General features: G+C 36.8%; 1 protein-coding gene across 1 annotated transcript in view; it reads right to left on the reverse strand.

Annotated features, from left to right (window-relative positions):
• Thsd7a (thrombospondin type 1 domain containing 7A) overlaps window positions 1-21,304 on the reverse strand; it is a 219,695-nt gene that overhangs the window by 67,687 nt on the left and 130,704 nt on the right. The window contains exons 8-9 of the mRNA XM_059256457.1: window positions 12,126-12,360; window positions 7,727-7,842 (exon numbers count right to left, since the gene is read on the reverse strand). Coding sequence (XP_059112440.1) covers window positions 7,727-7,842; window positions 12,126-12,360 — 351 coding nt within the window. The remainder of the gene's footprint in view (window positions 1-7,726; window positions 7,843-12,125; window positions 12,361-21,304) is intronic.

Genomic DNA, 21,304 nt, shown 5'->3' on the forward strand with positions numbered 1-21,304 from the left:
TGTGTTTGCCATGTGGGGCACATACACTTGTTGTGAACCTTCCTCAGGAGGATATAGTCAATGTTATACTGCTATTTCTTTGTTACTCTCTTAATTTGAAACTCATAACTTATAAATTATTCCAGCTATTTATTATTCATGCTAAGCAGCCTAAGAGCTTCAATTCAGGCCACACTCTGAGTATCATGCTCCATGTAGAGAAACAAAAGACGTTTCCTAGAGAAAGACTTTTTTTTAGGTACATGTCAAAAATAGCAGCAATTACTGTAAGTAAATAACTCCAAATGATTTCTAAAAACTGGTGGTGGGGGAACTTTACCTTCAAGAAAGATAACAGTCTGACAGTAGAATGTATTAATGATTAAAGAATGTTCAAATTTGCTTTTTAGATTATAAATATACACATTTACCAGCTCTGATATTTCAACTTTCAATACATGTATCTTTTAAGGGTGAATAGCTGCATGGTACAGTTTCACTTAGAAAAGAATTCTGTAGAGAAATATGTCAGCAGATAATATAATTTCTGATGCATTTACATTATTTTACAAGATTATTAAATATTCCATGCACAGACTACAGGACAGCGGGATCTCTATAAAGTTTACAACCTTTAACAACCAGAGTTTAATCAGAAGGGGAAAAAAGTTATTGTGGTTATAAGATAAAATGATTTGAAAGTGAAAAATTTCCCACAACAGAATCCTTTTTCATGAACTCAAGGTGTCCCTTAACATAGTGATGGGAGAACAATGACAGCCATGCTTAGAGAGGACTCTTGTGCTAGACAGAAGAGCTGATCAGGTACCAGCGATTTCTGAATAACTCTGTTGGATAACCTCTTTAAAAACAGGAACAATAACAGCAGACAGCTAAGCCCAAACCCAGGACTTCTGAGTCACCGTTTCTGATAGCAGGGTTTAAGAGTCTATTTTAAAAGACTTTCAGGAATATGTGATGAACAGTCATGGAAAGGGAGAGCACAGAATTGACTGAATGGGTGACTATGTGCACCTTGTTCCAATTTAAGATTCTGGATTATTGTGAATTGTTGAGGATTATTCCCATTGTGTGTGAATCATGTTTATAACTACAATAATTATGTTAATGAATAATTGGAATACTATAGTTAATGGAGCAGGGAATTTGGGACTAAAATTGCTGGCAACTAGGAATTGAAGTATTTGGGAACACTACTGTGGACTTTTTTTGTAACAATATAAATTTGAATACTGATTGGATTTTATATATTTAATATGATTTATCTAGAGAAGATCTAAGAAATGTCAGTAGAAATGCAGTGTTACCAATGCTTTTCTATTTATTATAGTGTTCAAATGACTTCTAGCTTCAAGCCCAGGTGATAGATGCCTCTAACAACTCAGAGCAAGGAGCATTTTCATTTCTCTTGATGCTCTTCAGAATCCATTATCCTTCTGTTTTTCATTTTGGTCACTGGACTCTCAGAGTTAATTTTCTTCCATTGCAGGAGCATACATTAACTTTGATTTTCTCATTCGTATTTTTCTTAGTTTGACTTCATACCCTCCCCGTTTACTACTTAGTTCCACCATTCTATCTTTTTGAATATTTACTTTATTTTAGTATATGCTTAGGATTAATTTTTAATATTTTTAAAAAGAGTATGTAAACTAAATAAACATCTGATCATTTGGTTAGTATCTGAAGAGGGATTTTTTTGTTTTCTTTCTTCCTTCCATCCCTCCCTCCCTTAGTCTCTCTATTTCTTTGTCTTCTTCATTAGGAAAAGATCACCAGCATATGGGCTTTGTTTCCCAAGTGGTCAAAATATTTAGAGAAAGTCACTTGCTAACCTTTCTCGATTTGCATAAGGAAGTTTGACACAGAAACAAGGCCAAGGGCTGGGGATTGGAGCGGACAATGAGCTCAGCATCAATGAAACCTTATAAACTGAAGATCCTAAGCATTAACTGTCTAGATGTCACCTGGTACATAGTCAAGATTTTCCAATTCATGTGCTCCAATGTCTGCCTTTCTTTTTCCTTTGTTTCTACTTTTGAAACACACATGTTATCTGAAATACAAGTCTGTAATATTCTTCTGATATAATTTTATTAAAATTATACACATGTATACTAGAAATCAAAGACTATGGGTATTTTTTCTACTTTAATTGACTGTACAGTGGTAATCCATTTATTCTTATACTAAATTCAAAATCTTTCACATTATGTAGCCATAGGACAAAAGCAGTGTCCTTAATACATTGGAGTACTTCAGCGCTATAGTACTCAGAGAGGAAATTTAATGGTGTTGTACAGGGAGTATCAGGACATCCTTGATTCTTCTGACCATAGTTAAGAATTTGCTTGTGCATTCACTTTAGGACTCAATCAGGGTATGGACCCACAGAATCCGTGGGGGTAAAAGAGGAATATTATTCACAAACAATTTCTGGTAGTAAGCTTGGGATTTGATAGCACTTTGTGTGTATTTATGCCGTTTATTAAATGTATTTGGAAATACATATAAGGTTTCCACTGACCTCTGTGAACATCCACAAAATTGCCCACACATAGGAAGTGCTTTATAAATACTTATTGAATGAGAAAACTTTTATTTTTCACCCATTCATATGGTTTATTAGCATGTTCTGTTTGTTTCTGTCCATTCCCTGAAATAAGTACTAGGTCCAAAGCCTGTATATTGGGGATTAAGAACAAACAAGCCGCCGGGTGGTGGTGGCACACGCCTTTAATCCCAGCACTCGGGAGGCAGAGCCAGGCGGATCTCTGTGAGTTCGAGGCCAGCCTGGGCTACCAAGTGAGTTCCAGGAGAGGTGCAAAGCTATACAGAGAAACCCTGTCTTGAAAAACCAAAAAAAAAAAAAAAAAAAAAAAAAAGAATAAACAAGCCTATATATTGAGAATTAAGAACAAACAATTTATTTCATTGAGAAATAATGAGCACGAAATTATAAAGGCTCCTGTGTGCCGTATTTTTACTCAGAAATCCCTATGTAAGATAGAATAAGAAAAGGGAATTATGCATGCAAAATAACTGATTTTGTAAGGTAACAAATTAAGTAAGTACATAATCTATAAATCTGTTTCAGCAGTTTTTCAGTTATCTCAAGACATTCAAAGTATATTTTATCAAAGAAATTACTTGTGGAAGGAATTAAGAGTAAAATTAAATGTTACACTAGTCAAAAGGAGAGTGGCCAGTTGGAGTAGCAATATGTGAATTGGTAAAGTAAATATTGATTCAAGAAGCAAAATATGAAGGTAATCTTTAGATCTTTGGGGTAATTCTAGTATACGATTGATTCAGGGGCTGAGCAGTGAATTCTGTTCCTGCAGCATTCTGTCTGGCTCTCAAGGCAATCAGTGTGAAAAAAAGGGGAGCAAACAGAACTTGAACATTTAAATTCATTATTTGATCACAAGAACTTACTTTTTATAAATTAGAGTAACAAATTCTATCCAAAAATTATTTATAATTTAAAGTGGCATTTTTCAAAATTCATGAATAATTGTTTGAAATTCAACTAGTACACAACCGTTTGAGGACCAAACTACCCACAAGTTAATATTGATCTTTATTGACATTGGTTCTTTTTCAAGGTGTATCATGGGAGAGAAATGAATAATATTTCAAATGCCCCATTTTTATTATTCCTTGAAACCTAACTAATTATTTTCATTTTCTGCAATACTACACTGTAATTTTACCTCCTTAAACTGATTTTTAGAAGAAGGATAGTTCCAAGTTCTAATAAATACAAAAGTTATAACATTTAGGATTTACCTGAAATTTTAAATTAAAAAGAAATACTCCATTCCTGAATTATTTTTCTCATTGCCTCTTATTGAACACAAAACTTTGTTTAGAATTTTTAGTCATATGCTGAAGTCAATGCAATTTTTTTTTTTTTTTTTTGGTTTTTCAAGACAGGGTTTCTCTGTGTAGCTCTGTGCCTGTCCTAGAACTCACTCTGTAGCCCAGGCTGGCCTTGAACTCACAGAGATCTGCCTGCCTCTGCCACCAGAGTGCTGGGATTAAAGGCGTGCGCCGCCGCCGCCGCCGCCGCCGCCGCCGCCACCACCACCACCCAGCGTCAGCGCAATTTTAACAGCACGTGAATTAGACCATTTCTTAAGTAAATAATGGAAAAATTAGCCTCGTGCCACTGTTTCATTTTCTTGACCATAGCAAAAGTCTACCCTTCTGCAATGCCACAGCTCCCCCCCCCCCCCCCCCCCCGGCTCAGTTACAGAAGTCAGCAGGGGAGCAGAAAAAGCTTCTTGGAGAGCACAAAGCATCCTCCACTATTATTCCTCTATAATCCCACTCCTTTTATGTCTTTAACACACAATTACAGTTGTTACTTTTAAATCTAAGAGCCTAACTTTCTGGTTTTTGAAAATATTTTCTAGGAGATTTAGCATATAGCTTTCACTTAAAGAGGGGGTAGAGCTGGTTTGCTGTGCAGGTGAGAGAACATTTGCCACCCAAGTAGATTCCTGTCTACATCTTCCATCACCAGAGAGCCTCTTGCTTCCATGTCAGCAGGTTTCTGAGCTGGTGTCATCTAGTGGCAACCTGAGTTTTAAGTTAGAACAATTACCTATATTTGACCAAGTGATCAATCCAACTAAACCCATTATACCTCACATTATACCAGCTCAGCACCCCAAGTGTTCCTTCATTATTACTCAGATACACAGCAATGTCCACAGACATAACCTATTACATTTTCTCATTCCTCTCCACCCTCTGACGTATCTATTTACACATTCATTTGGAATACCCAATCTCTCATCTTCAATTTCTTAATTGAAATTTTCTATACTTCCCTTAACAGATGCTACTTAGCTCCATTTAGCAATTTTGTATTCTTTCTCCTTCCTTCTACCTTTAAAAATCACCAACTCTCCTAAACTTCTGACTTAACATCACTATCTATCTACCTACCTTTTAGTCTCAAGAAGCTTCACTAATTAGTCACCTTGACCACACTGTAATCCTCTTTCCACTTCCGTTACCACTTTCATTTCTTCGACAACAACAAGTTTATTCCATCCTAGACACTGCATTCACAATTATTATACCTCCACTCATCTCATGGTCTTCTCTTTTATCTTGTATCAGTTACTGAGTCTTCTGTTGAGACCTTCGTGTTATAACCATCAGACTTGCATGTTTTCATTTCTAAATAGTTTATACACTGACCATTTTTCCTAACTTGACAGTTCATCTAATTTTTTTTATCTTATTAAAATTCTTCAGAATCAACAGGGGTTGATGTGCACTTTTCCTAGCACTCTGTTGTGACCATTATTATTATAAGTACCTATGACTGTACTTGGTGTCCCATCTCCCTCTCTTTCTCTTGCATTGTCTTGGAGCAGTCTTGACCCTGCTAAAAACCACTAATTTTCTTTTCCTTTTTGCACATTCAGGTTGCTGAATATGAATTAAGTTATACTAGCAGTGTATTGAGGAATCTCTTTATAAGTGCATGGCTAAATGAGAATTTGATATTGCCTAGACATTCTATCATAGATTACTAGCTTATTTACTTTGTCATTTTCCAAAGTTAAGTTACTTCTCTTCTTTACCCCTGTTTTTATTTTGTGGATCTTCATGCTTAAGGACAATGCTTTATTTACACAAATTAAGATATTAGAAAAAAATTTCCTTATACATTTCATGCCTCTAGGATATTAGCTTGTTGACTGTTGATACCTTATATTTGGAATCAAGCCTGACACATTGAAGTAACTTGAAAAACATAGAGTGAAAGATGAATGAGTGCTTTTAATGAAGAACTGAAAATAATAAACGTACTAGGAAATTGCTAATTAATAATATTCAGTTTAAATTTTCTAAGAAAGTTTTATTTTATTGTGATCTCAATGCTTTCTCAGAAAGATTGTTTCCAATATAGCCAACTAAAGTATTTGCCATATAGTGAGCACATACAAGCATGCTGTGCCTGTCCTATAAGACCTTGTCATTATTATAGACTAAACCAAAACCTGAGCCTAAACAAAACACAAGATTTCACATGCAATGTGATGTGATATAATGTAATATAATAGATAAACTTTATCACTGAAGTGATGAACAGCACCAAAAACTTCAGAGATCACAGCCTATAGAAAAGTATGCTATTTGGTAACAACCAAGCCAATAATAACCATATTTTATGTGGCTTTTAAGAAAATAAAGAAATAAGATTATAAAATCTATTTAAAAAATCAGAAAATGTCATTGCTTTTTAGAAAATGCATGTCATTAACATTTTTCTCTTTTTGCAGTTAAATTAATGTTTATTAAACCATTAACAATCTTACAAAACCTAATATGAACTGGGGTTATATCTTGGTAGACTTGCTATGGGCTTAGCCTTCTAGAGCACACTAACAAAAAATGGCATGGTGCTACATATCTGTAATCTCAGCCCTTGGTGAGGCCAGGAACATCAAAAGTCCATGATCATCCTCATCTACTTAGTAAGTTCAAGGCCAACCTGGGCTGAAAGACTCTGTCTCAAAAACAAGCAGACTAATGGCAGCCACTCTTTCCCCACCAAGGCTACTAAGAATTCTAAAAGACATTGAAATAAAAAAAAAAAATCTCTTCTTGCTCTGCTAGCAGTTTAGTTTCATACACTATTTTAATAGTGTGCTATAAAACATAAAAGAAAATACTCCAGATGTGGTGGTATGCATCTCTAATCCTGGAAACTGACACATCGAGGAAGGAAGATTGCAAAAACTGCTTGACAGACTTAGGTCCTATCTCATAAACAAAATCTCCCAAAACTTGTGCTTTAACTATACACAGGATAATCTGTAAAAACAATCAATTAAAACATTCAGAAAATCAAGTGGTTTAGAATAACATTTCGCAAGTTAAGATAGTCATGAAACTAGAAATTAGCTCTGAATTGCAAATCTCCAGTGAGAGTCAAGAACATAAACATAAGGAAAGCATAAAGACAATGCACAGGTTGAGAGAGCTAACAAGAAAACTGGAGACTATGCTGTCTGTCACACTGAGAGAAAATTTGCTGTTACTGTGTAAGTCACACAGAAGGTGTGAACATTTCTCTCAGTGGGAATGCTAAAAGACCATGCCCTGAAGGGTAAGGAAAGATTTATCAGGGGATGGACCATGATAAAAAAGAGTCTTTGCAAGTCACAAAAGCAAAACCAAACCTTGCAGGGGACAAATACTCATCTTGGAAATGCCTCATGGCACATTAAATGTTGGCAGGGAGTCAACTCGACAGTTTTTCTCTTTGCTTTATTCCCATCCTTGGGCTACATAATTGAACCTGTAGCAAACTTGGTCTCAGGCTATTTCTTGCCTATAAGTAGGTTAGAAGCCATGTGTACTGAGATCACTTGGAAACTCTCTTAGAAATTCACAAGACTAGTATACATTCTTTCAGGATTAATGAAAGATAAGATGTATTAATAAAATCTAGAATCATTTCAATTTGAGGTATATAATAAAAATTCAAGGTGTACTCTGGCATAAAATTTACTGCCTCCCAGGAACTCTAACTCAATATTATTTCCAGGGAGAAACCCAAATGTTCCTACATTCATGAAAAGCCAGGAGAACAAGGCCCTGTGTAAGAATCACAAATATTGCTCATCCAGAAGAAGTCAAATGTCCTGAGGAATGAAGTCCTGGGTGAAGAGCCTTTAGAATCTACACCCCATACCTTCTCTGCATGAAGAGGGACATGGCGTCCAGTCACTGTATGGGGTCACGATACAATCCTTCCTACAAGGGAGCAAGCAAGGCCTCACTGTTTCAGGCCGAAGGCTTTCAGGACACCTAGAACAAACAAAGAAATTATTCCGACTTTAACAATCCACAAAGCCAAGTATTGTAATTTCCTCCCAGTTTTCCTTGCTATCTGAGTCACAGCCACCAGCCTCTATTACTTAGCTTTCATGGCAGCTTTTAACAAGCACCATTTAGTTAAAAATTCTCTCCAACCGTATTTGCACAAGACTATACACGTAAATATGTATACTTAATGACACTCATGTGTTCTAGAAGAAATATAACCACTATATCCTTGCCTTTAGGATAATCTCTCCACTAGTAAATACATATTACTAATATGCATAATAAAAAATTTGTAGAAATTCAAATTACCAATGTTAGGGCAAAATTTCTGTATCTGTAGCTAAATATTTCATAATATGACAAAAATATTATGAGAGATGTTTCTTAATAATAATTATTAATATTACTGTCATATGTATGCATGCATGTGCGTGAATAGAATGTGTGAGGGTATGGACATGAGACCGTGCTTGGTTGTCGGTTCTGGGATTGAACATAGACCATCAAGCTTACTTGCTCTCTTTCTCTCTTTCTCTTTTCCTGCCTCCTTTCCTCCCTCCCTCCCTCCCTTCCTCTCTCTTTCCCTCTCTCCCTCTCTTCTTCCCTCCCTCCCCCCTTTATGGTGATATTGTATTTGTACTGAAATGTGATTTTATTTGTATGTTAATAAATAAAGTTGCCTGGGGGTCAGAGCTAATAGCAAGCCATAGCAGAGCTGGGCGTTGGTGGTGCACGCCTTTAATCCCAGAACTTGGTAGGCAGAGCTAGGTAGATCTCTGTGTGTTCAAGGATACAGCCAACAGACAGTGACGAGGCAGTCATGTGGTTGGTTTTACAACCAATGAGAACTCAGAACAGAAAGTCTATATAAAGACAAACAGACAGGAAGTAGGTCTCTTTCGGAGAGGTCTCTTGGCTGAAGAGGCTAGCTGCAGCAGGTGGGTAAGGTTCTTAGCTCTGATCTCTTGGCTTTCTTCTTTGCATTGGTTCTGTGTTTCTTATTTAATAAGACAGTTGGTTACATCTACACTCCCTCCCTCCCTTCCTTCTTTCCTTCCTTCATCCTTTTCTTCCTTCCTTCCTTCCTCCCTTCCTTCTTTCATTTTTCTTTCTTTCTCTGTTTATTTTTTGAGACAGGGTCCCACTGTATAGCCTTAGCTGGCCTGGGACTCACTATGAAGACTAGGCTGGCTCCAAACTCACAGATATCTGCCTGACTCTGCTTCCTGAGTGCTGGGGTTAAAGGTGTGTGCCTTCATTCCCAGTTCCATATTAGTCACCTTTAAGGAAGTAAACAGTGAGCAATAATAGTTAACACTATTTGTTTCCAATAATTTCTTTATAGCATTTGCTGAGACTTCATTTTTGACATATCCTGTAATTATTTGCCTACATGCATTTTCTCCCACACAAATATAATACTCTTTTCTATTATAAATAGAATACATATTCTCTTACTTTAAATACTCAGGTTTATTTGGAAGTTGATTTTTAAAAATATTTAATATTTAACATGTCAAATAACAATAATCTCCTTGCTTAGTTGAGGATAAACTTGGATTTTCCTAATTATTATGAGTCTTTAAAATGTTGGGCAGAAAATATTTAAGTATGAATTGCAGAAATTGATGTGTTTTTTGATTTAGATTTTTTATAAGACTGGAGTTATAATTTAACTTGAAAATATGACAAAATACAACATATAATCTAAAGAATTCTTTTGGGATTATGGAGCTACTGGTCAGTAATTATTATTGAAAGCAATTCTTTCATTGAGGCATTTTATAACTTTAGCAGTGGGAGGCCATTACTCAATTGCATGCTCTTCAAATATGTAACTCCAAATAAATCAATTGAATTTACAATGTTATCATTGACCCTCTACATATTCTTTTAGTTTGGAAATAGCCACAGCAAGATACTGGGCTAACTGTGGAGAGCAAAATTACTAACAACAAAGTCATTAAGTGAACACACAAAGATAAATTATACAGCCTAGATTCATCCAATAAAATGAATTCTGACTTCCTTTGGTGAGGCAATTGTTTTAGCCAACATGCTTCCTTTCCCTGGAACTGTGTGTATTTAGCATTTGTGGTTTAAATCAAACAATTGATTCCTCCCTCCTCCCAATCTTATTCAAGGTCAAATTAAACAGATGTGATAGGAGTTGAAGTTTGTTACTTGGGAGGATAGATAAGATCAATAACATTGATTTTGCCATCTCTCAGTAATCTATTTTATTAAGAAGAGTTTAAAACAAGGCTTCTATTTGCATTTTTGTTTCAAATGACTTGTATTGGAAAGCATTCATTGAATTTAACCTAGCATTTAGGGAGAAGGGCAATAACACTTTCTTTTGAACTCACTGTACATGGTTTCATTTCCCACAATTTTAAGGGCAAAGGAAACCCACATGATTCAACAAATCTATGGGCATATCCAGATCATTGAAAAACAGCTGTAGAGGCATAGTAAATTTTTGCTGGATTACTGTGGTGATCTGATATGAGGCATCAGGACACCCTTCTTAGTGAATGATCTCATGACACTGGATCCGTTAGGCTCTTTCACACAGAGATCCTTTCACATGTAACCCTTCACTCTGGAACAGTATTTTAGTTTGTAGTCGCTCTAAGTTGAAACCTTTGAAAGGCCATTGTCTGTCAAACAGACAGAGGAAGCCTTTTGCAAATCAATATAATATTGTTCATCCTGTCTGGTCTACTGAGCACTTCTATCGCTGTTCTTGTCCCAGCAAGAATCAGGCTCTGCCTGACTTGGGACTTTCACCCCTGCTGATGCTAGCACCATTGAATTTTAATATATTGCAAATTAATTTCCTGAGTCAGATTAATAACAACCTTAGTGTAATTCCCATTAACATATTGGTTTGAGGTTACCATATGAAGTGTGCAGAATGGTCTCTCACTTTATGAGAATCTCTTTGGCACATATTTTCTAATATATTTTCAAATTTAAATCTATATATACACTATGGAGCTAAATATCTTTAATACCTGCAATGATAGCTAGATAAAAGTGCATAATGGGACTCTTACATATTTCCATATGTGAGATAAATTATTCTCGTGCCCATGGAAAATTTAATAGAACAAAACCAAAAATCATGCACCTGAAAAAGGAACAGATAGGGAGAAGGGGACATAATAGGGATGGGAGGAAGAGAGATAGGAGGAAGAGAGAGTAACCCGAGTGCTTTTTATACATCCACAAAATTTTCAGAGCTAAAGTCACTGATAGAAAAAAGCAAAAGAAATACCTTGCATTTTTAAAACAGCCATTTCTAATGTTCATTGAGTGACTACATCAGAGTATTTTTCATTATATAATGCTTTCAGTTAGCTTTGTCAAAGCCACCTGGCTGATGATTTGGGAAACACAAGGCCACAATTACACTTATGTAAAACATGTTGCTTGTGCTGTCCACATTCCATATGGCTAAGGACATTTGAATGACTAAAGAAGTTATTCTGTTTCAAAAAATAAATAGGATGTTCCCACTCAAAAGAATATTTTTTTTTTAAAATTCATTAACTTTTCTCTAATTGGTTTTTCCTCATGACATTACTTGATTTTGCTTATAATAGTCACAAGATACTCTTAACACCTCACGTCTCTGTATTTTTGTCCTTCCCACTAGCAAACTGTTTCCCTTGTTGTTACCTAACCCATCAGAAACTGATGTGGTTTTCACTTTATCTTAGCAGTCATCTTATCCCAAGGCTCTCTACTGGAAGTAGGTGGTTACTCATTTTACCACTGAAAAATACAAGTTTGGCCTTATTACTAGTGATATAGTATTTTCTGGGGGAAAAGGAAGGCAGATCATAGATGGCTTCTATTCAATTAAATAGATCGTCAGCTTCCAAGCCCAGGGATATACAGGAGGTCATGGATGACCTCCACTGCTAGGACTTTGTACACCATCATTATTGATCAGCCAAGCCTAGAGCAAGACTCCTTTCTTTACCTCAATAGCTTAATAAAAGCACACTGTTCTACAGTAGAATTGAAAATGGGGACCAGGTAGAAAGGTTTCTACAAAATTTATGGGTCCCTTGTACAAGACTCAGAAATAGTTACAGCTTTATCAGCAACTGACACCGAAAACAAACAAATCTTCTCTTGGGGACAGGAATGACAAGCATCAAAAGACTCCATTTAACGAAGCAAGCAAAGCCCAAGCCAATCTTCTGCATGGCTGACCACAGGATTTACTGCTGACATTCTAAAGGCCTTACTTCTTGGGTCCCACTTGGCCCACGTTGACTCGAACACAGATGACTTTTCGTGTCTGCATGCCCACCGAACATGAGGCCTCCCCATTCCATGTTGTAGTCGTATTGAAGGATGACACTGACGTGTCCTCTATACACTGACCCCAGGGACCTGTTTGCCAGTGATACACAGTGCAAGGATGTTCATTACAGCTGCGCACCTCTTGCAAGGCACTGCTGTTTGGGCAGCGGATTCCACCTACAGAAATGGACAACAATAACAGATCAGAGAGAGAGCCAAAGAATTTCATTGTTCTCTCTTCCTAGGAATTTTCAGGGCTGATAACGATGATGCTGACCACTTACTGAGCACATAGTATTCTACCAGCATACTACAAAAGAGGTAAATTATTCTTTTTCATGATCTAGCTTAAAATATGAAGCATACAGTATACATACTAGATATTGAAGACAATTTAGGACCTTAAGGAGAAGCCATTGTTCTTCAGAGAAACCCAACATCAAATGCAAGGAAGCCCACAGAATTGTTAACCACAAGCCAGAGAAAACTTCACACTGTAGATGAAAATATCTGAATGTATTTTGAGTTGCCATCTTTTAAAAAGGAAATCTTAACCCAGGGTTTTAAATAATGCTTACTTTAATGTATTAGATTTTAGGGTGATTACACGCAAATATGTTAACATTGGAGGAAAATTTAGGATCTTCTAGAGTATTATTGGGAAATCAATGGATTTGTTCAAATCTCTGGTGCCATTGGCTGTGCAATGCACCGTCATTTTATGTGTTCAAAAGAACAAGAAATGGTTTCAAATTAAACTTTAAACAATATTTTCTGCTGAACTCTAATTTTTGTATGCTTATTGAAACGGCTTTCTATGACTTAATTCCATGTTCGCTTTTTTTCTGTATTACGCTTTTGCAAAAATTACAAGAAAACATAGTTTTTAACTTCTCTATTCAGAGTCCAGATCTTTTCAGTCAGTTTGAACTCATTCACATTAAAGTTTGTGTTTTTTTTATGGTATCATCATCTGTGACATAAAGATGTTGGTGATATCAGATATTTCATTTTTTTATTAAAAATTATTACATCTATACAATTGTTTGTGTGCATTTATGTATATATTGGGGGGGCATGCACATGCCATGGTGTGTGTGTATAGATCAAATGCAAAGTTGTGGGAGTCAGTTCTCTCTTTTCACAATGTGGGTCCCAGACTGAACTCAGGTCATCAGGCTTGGGGGCAAGTTCCTTTGCCCACTGAGCCATCTTACTAGCCTAATATGAAATTTCTTATAAAGATTTGTCCCAAGACCTAGAGAGATGGCTCAGCCATTAAGAGCATATACTGATCTTGCAGAGGATACCAGTTTGGTTCTCTGTCCCCATTGTCAGGCAGGTCACAACTGCCTATAACTCCAGGTCCAAGGGATCTGATGCCTCAAGACTGCACTCACATGCAAATATCCTGCCTCAGCCTATACATACAACAACAAAAACACTGTCCCATGTAATTGACAGAATTTTCTCCAGGATAACAATATCTGTCTTTAGATTTTGATGCTGTTACATTCTTTTCCTTCCAGTCCTGGGGGAAGGAATCTAGGACTTTTCACATGTTAGGCAAGTCTTCTATCACAGAGAAACTTCCCCAATCCTGTTGGATTTTTAATTGCACCAGAAGATGTATTAAAAGTCTTAATCAAACAACCAGTATTTATTTTTTCCTCAAATGGTCTTTAGCTGATTTTGATTGTTTCCTTTTTGCATATCTGGGACCGCTGTTTCCAGCCAGAACAACAATGCTCGCTATCACTACAAGTTTTGGCAACTCTGCTATGACTTCTGCTTAACTGCTGCATTGCAGAAATGCATTCAAGGTACAAAGCGATAATGCTGGGGATGTTAAATGGTAAGACAGCCATATGTCTAATTAGTAGACTGTGATGTGAAGGCTAATACTCTGGTATCATTTTTTTTTTTTTTGTGCCAGCCCTATTGTGTGAACTTCATAGGTGGGGTCCTAATTTGTGTTCACAACTTCAAATGAATAAATGTATAAATCCAAGCATCTGAAACGATGTGACCAGTGTGTTAATAAGGAATGTAGGAAGATCATGTTTTTGTTTTAACCAACTGTGAAAATAAAGAGATGTATTGTTAAAGGCAGGGATTAGAGAAATTCATCCCTTACTTCATTGATGATTTGATTCCAGTGGCAACACCAGAGATGATCTCCACAGATTACAGATATTTTCAGACTTCCCCCTGATCAGCAGCTAATCAATTGGCAGCTTGTTAATAACAATTTAGAATAATTTCTGCACTGTTGAATGTGACTCCAACATCAGAATGACCTGTCCTGAACATTTTATTGGTGTCTCTGCTTAATGAAGGTAAGGACACCTGTCACATTTCATATCTGTCTGCTGTCATACAACTGGATGACCCTTGCAACCCTTGCATGGACTTTTAGGATTTGAATACACTGAATTCTAAAACGTGCTAATTGTATTGGGGAGAAATAAGTGAGTACACCTAGAGTTCCTTCCTCCGAGTGCTAGACATATTCCACATTAACAAATACATACCAATTATATATGTAATTATAAATATGATTTTATATACACTTATTTAACAGTTCCTTTACATTTAATACTACAATTGCTGATAAAATGGTGCATTTCTATCATACACCATTTTTACTGTAAGAATAAGTATCCTGTTAAAACTGATTTTAAACCTCTGAATTGCTTTTGACACTTGAATTGACTGCTTGGCTTAGGGGAAAAATGATAAGGGTAAGAAAAGAACTTCTACAACATCAGCATAACATGTCAAGGAACTGTAAGATAGCTGTTAAGTTTATAGACATAAAGGCTATTTATTTTCTCGCCCTAATCCACATTAAAGCCACATCAGCAGTTTGGATCTGATGTAGGATCCTTGCACCGATAAGCCCTAGTGTGGTCTTAATTATTACAACATTGCAATTTTGGTGTAATCTGTCACTGCAGCATCACTGTGTTGTTTGGGGAATAATTTTATGTTAGAAAAATTGATAAATACAATGTTGAAAGTATCTATTATTTATGAGAAAACCTAATTTTGGACCTTTGGGAGTATTTCCATAGTCATGGAGAAATTATAAAATGTGAACTATGACACTTATACTTACTATGACACTTACTATGTCCTCTTACATGTAAAAATATAGGCTTTACACTAAAACTGTTACTTGGATGTTTTTATAGTTTCAGCAACAGGAAAGATTTTACTGGAACTGAAAAGACTTCTGTTACATAAATAAACCTTTAGAGAGGAGGTGAGGATGAGCTAGGAGAAGTTGAGGCTGGGAGAAACTATAATCAGGATATATTATGTGAGAAAAAATCTATTTTTAATAAAATAAAGAAAGAAATATTTATGTGCATATAAAATGTTCCAGCTACTAGGTGAAACTGCTGTATTAAAACAAGAGGCACTGGGTTAGGGATAGATAACTGCACTTGCTGCAAACACGAAGACCTGAATTCAAAGCCCCAGAATTCATTTAAAATACTGGGTGTAGTTGCATGATCAGGTAACTTTAGCACCATGTGGCCAGAAACAGACTGGAGAATGGCTAGAGCTTTTTTTTTAGTAATCTCCAACCTTAGTACGAGACTATCTCAAGTGTATAAAATAGGAACAATGCAGAACACCTGACATCCTTTTCAGGCCTCCATGTACATGCACAGCTCATATTCCCTCTCATATGTATGCCTTTACCACACAATATAGTCTGTAAATATAAAGAAATATCAAAATATATGAAAAAGAACATAACTTTTCCTGTACACATCAGTCTTGCAGAAGCTTTGTTAGAACACGTATGGTGAGAGTTAGGGAATTGCTGTTTCTGGCATTGATGTATTTACAACTGGTATGACAGGTTTGAAAACAGACCTATTCATGACCCCGCTAAGACTCCTAGTAATAGTGGATACGTAGCCAGAACTGGCCATCTCTTGTGACCAGATTGGTGCCTAGTCCAATAGTCATCAGAGAGGTTTCATCCAGTAGCTGATGGAAACAGACGCAGACCAACAGCCGATCATTAGGCAGAATTCAGGGAATCCTGCAGAAGAGGGGGAGAAAGGACTGTAGGAGCCAGAGCTGGGCAAAGGACACCATAAGAAACTCACAGAATCAACTAACCTGGGCTCATAGGGGCTCACAGAGACTGAACTGACAACCAGGGAGCCTGCATGGGACTGACCTAGGCACTCTGCATATAAGTGACAGTTGTGTAGCTTGGTCCTCTTATGGGGACTCTAATAGTGTGAACAGGGGCTGTCTTTTACTCGTTCACTGGCTTTTGGGACCCTATTCCTCATATTGGGTCACCTTGCCCAGTCTTATTACATGGAGGAGTGCTTAGTCTTACTGCAACATGATACGCCATGTTTTGTTGATGCTCATGGTATCATCCTTTTCTAAACAGAAATGGAAGAGGAGTGGATTAGGGGGTGGGGACAGAGGGGTCTTGGGGGAGGAACTTTATATGTATAAAGAGCCCTATTCAATATGGTAACTGGATACCTGTATATTCAGTGTGATGTACAGCATCCCAGCATTTATATGGGGAACTTCAAGGGACGTCAGAGGGATTAGAAATTGTTCAGTACACTCAAGGATATTGTGATGTGGTAAGGAAAATAAGTAGGAAGGGTAGAGTGGCTGAGCAAACATACTCAAGAGGAAAATTCTATGTGGAACATCAGAATTATGTTGAGAGGTATGTAATTTTTTTTTAAATTTAATAATGATTACGAGAAGTATGATTCATTGTGTTTTGGAGACTTAATGTCTGGAAGAAGGAGGCACTGGAATGAACTACGAGGAGCTAGAGTTTTAAATAGTAAGTTTCTGAGATGAGAAAGAAGAGATCATTTTATCTAAGCAAAATTAAAAATAAGTGCAGAACAGTTCATCTAGGTACAGCCTTGGGGATTAGCATGTTGACATGTCAGTCAGAGTGTAGAGTTCACATGAGAAAGTGAATGGCTGCAAAGATAAGCAGTGAATGGAGTGTACGTTAGGAAGTGGTGACACCATGTTTCTACCATTACCGACTGTTGCAGCTCAGATCCTCTCATGGCAGACTCTGCTTGGTGAGACGCCCTTGCCCAGGGCCTGACAAGTGCTTGGGAGAGCTGAACCAGAAACAGCTGAACCAGAGCATTAGCAGAAACAGGAAGGAGCATTCTTATCATGTAGCCCTCTCAAATCCTCTGAAGCTGGAGGATGGGGAAGTGCTACCATCCCCTTAGACACCAAGTGACATTCATATCTACACACACCCTGGATCTGTGTGTCTTTGAATCCTCTAAGAAACACAGCTGCTTCATGACTCTAATAATCAAAATCACTAAACTGTAAAACACAAGTATATTGAAATAGAACTATTACTTCTTCCAAATTTTTCTCTGTAAAATATAATTCCAAAGGCTTCTAATTATTTGAGAAAATTGGCATAATTCATAATTCTATATCAATCTGCATCTATTCTCTGCTCACAGCAGATACAACAGCACACTGACATATGACTAGTGAAGTTATATCAGGTCATTCTGAACTTTGCAGAAACAAATGTATTCTCATTTTTCACTCTATGAGGGTACTTGCACGTCATTTTTTACCTTTAAAAATTAAATTTGTTGAAGATCTGCACAGGGATTCAAAATGAAAAACACTGAAAATCTAACATTAATGTTTATGTTTTATTCAAATTCAACACACCACTACTTATGTTATGTCAGATTCAACTATTAAAGGGTTTCTTTCTTTTGGAACTTCCACATAAATTTAGAGTAGGTTTGAGGACATGCTGTGGGATGATCTGTATGTCAAATGTGTTGCTGATTGGTCAATAAATAAATCCCTGATTGGCCAGTGGCCAGGCAGGAAGTATAGGCGGGACTAACAGAGAGGAGAATTGAGAGAACAGGAAGCTGGGTGAGAGAGACACTGCCAGCCACCGCCATGACAAGCCGCATGTGAAGATCCCGGTAAGCCACAAGCCACATGGCAAGATATAGATTTATAGAAATGGATTAATTTAAGCTGTAAGAACAGTTAGCAAGAAGCCTGCCACGGCCATACAGTTTGTAACCAATATAAGTCTCTGTGTTTACTTGGTCGGGTCTGAGCGGCTGTGGGACTGGTGGGTGAGAGAGATTTGCTCTGACCGTGGGCCAGGCAGGAAAACTCTAGCTACAAGGACAAATCCTAGTTTACATAATATCATAAAGATGCTTATCTAAAAAAAATCACACAATGCTAAATTAGTAAATTCTCGATTTTATATAAATGGAAAACAAGAAGTAAAAATCTGACCCCAAGAAGGGCTCATGTTCCTTTCCATGCATATATTATATATGTGTGTTTGTGGGTATGTGTTCATGTGTGTGCAGGTACACACATGTGTGAAATTTAGGGATCAACACCAGGTGTTGTTCCTCAGGAACTGTCCACCTTGTGTGTGTGACAATCTCTCTTACTGAGACTGGGGCTTACTGATTAGGTGATTCTGGCTGGCCGCAAACATCCTTCTGTCCCTGCTGCCCTAGCTCTGGGATTGCTAGCACACCCCAAAACCTAGATCCTTTGTACATGAGTACTAGGTGTGGTCCTTGTCTTTGCATAGCAAACTCTTCCCCATGGAAGTCTCTTCAGCAACCTCTTGCCTCCACCTGGTTTAACTTAAAAGTTATAGTCAACTTTCTCCCATGTTCATGCCTTGATTATCTCTAGGTGCTTCCAGTCGTGGTTTGGTTTCCTAATGATATTTCAGCATGAATTATTTTGTAGATATTTTTGTGTATTGCTAACACTATGCCGTATAGTGTTATCTAAGATTGTATGGGAAGAAAAGATATCTAAACTATTTTCATTCTTTTATTTTCTTTTAAATTCTTTTGAGTTACCTTTGTAATTGTATCACAGAGTTAACAGTTATTTTCATGGACCATTTGTAAGAAGTTGATAAGTGTGGCTCATCAAACTGAAAAATTTGGAATATATTTCCTGTAAGTAAGGCATCCTCCCATACATAAACACATCCAGTACTCAGCCCCATCTAAACTTCTAACTATCCCCAAATAATCCTCATAAAACAAGGATTTAATTCAGAATCAAGTATCACATTTAGGTGTCTTGTTAATTGTTGGTCTCCTTTAATTGGAAATATTTCTTCTGTATTTCCTTAATTTTTATAAGCAATTCTGAATACTTGGTGTGCATTATTTTACAATTATATAGCAACTTTCTGACACTTTTTCGGAGTAATGCACTTTTTTCATGCACTTTTTCTATGCATGCATTTCTGGCAAGGTATGTTAGAAGTAATGCCAACGTTGTTATTGTAAAACATTCAGGAGAAGAGATTTTGAATTCTCTGTTGCTCTCAGTTACTTGGGTTGCTAGATTAAGCAAGATTTATTTCTTTTAAATACATTTCTATTTTTATTTATATGCGTGCACCTGTGTGTATGCACATCACAGAGTGTGTTGGTGCCTGGGAAGCCATGGATAGTTTCAGGTTCTCTAGAGCTGGAATTACAGGTGGTTGTGAACTACTCAATGTGGATGCTAGGAGCTGAACTGTGAATTTCTGGAGGAGCAGCAAGTGCTCTAAACTGCTGAAGCATCTCTCTAGTTCCCCACCCTAAGGCATGATATCCTGCAGACAGAATATCCAGTGATGGGACTGTCTCTCCTTAACTGGAGACAGGAAGTAGGTGGCCTCACAAGCAGAAGCAGTCATGTCTGGATGGTGATGGTGATGGGGATTCACAAAATAAAGGCTTTTCCAAGATCTTGCCATAGCAGACCTGGAATCAGTATAAACCAAATCACAGTCCAGTCAAGGACTGAATTGTATGTACCTCTTGCCCTGCCCCAATTCATCCCCTATTTAAATCCTTATTCACATTAATAACCAGAAAAAAATGACTAAACGTTAGGCCCATTGCCTCCATGGTATAGTTACATTTATTAACATTTTACTATATGTTTCCACTTTTCTGAACGTAATCTATTCAAGCCAGAGGTACGGTTTGGCAAGTCAAGAAACATAATTTTCCCTCTGAAAGTTCTATTTTGTTGTGTTGCTTAGATTTCTTGGGGTAAGGCAACCCTTTGATCCAGAGTTTACTAACAGCTATGGTTATGGTAAAATAGAATCAGAAACCAAGATCTGGAACTGAGAATATAGCTCAAAGGTAGAGCGCAAAGGCCTGGTTCAATCGCCAGCACATGTAACTAACTTCCCGCTACATTAAAGAGACTCCTACACCTATGCACTTGCTCTACACATTGATTTTTTTTTTTACAAAATTATATAATCTCATCTCTAAACACTACATATCACGTTTATCTTTTATTTTCCTATAAAATTATCACAGTGATTTCCATAAAAAAATCTGTGACACATTCCAAGCTCGAATTTTTGTAGAATAATAAAATACCTACTTTTGTAGAATATAATATCATTGATAGGAACACAAAATTTAAGACTTCTTATAGATATAGTTCTCTCAGAAAATAAAAACCATTTTTTAACAGTCTCATTTCCCACAAGATGAAAGGTTATTTTCATATCCAGCAAATAACAGGTATTAAGGAAATTTATTTTGCAGATGAGTTCTCCATTAAGTGTCTCACACATTATACTATGTTTTGTAAATGTTATTTCCAGAGACAGAGAGTAAGACATCCACTTACAGATATTCAATCTGCTTTGTACTTAAAATGATGTTTAGATACATGCCCTTTGGTATACTACACAAATATCTGTAGTCTCTCAAGATGACTGGCTTATGATGCAGCTATTAGACTTAATTAAAAATTATTGAAATCCTACCCTTTCAAATTAAATGGATTATATGTATCAAATACTAACCATGAATTTCTGCCTTTAAAACATTCAAGACCTTTCAGTGTGAAGTGTCTCATCTATAGACATAATGATCTGCTGCAGTTTTGCAAACACAGCAAAAATCCTTGCTGTGTGACTTGGGGTGAAAAGTCACTCATTACTAGTCACACAGCAAATGTCTGCCAAGTATAATGGGTTTACAGGAAGCAGGGTGACCACAGATCTAATTTTAATGAAGCTCAAGACATAATCTGA

Source organism: Peromyscus eremicus, chromosome 3 (assembly GCF_949786415.1).
Source record: "Peromyscus eremicus chromosome 3, PerEre_H2_v1, whole genome shotgun sequence".
NCBI classification, from domain to species: domain Eukaryota; kingdom Metazoa; phylum Chordata; class Mammalia; order Rodentia; family Cricetidae; genus Peromyscus; species Peromyscus eremicus.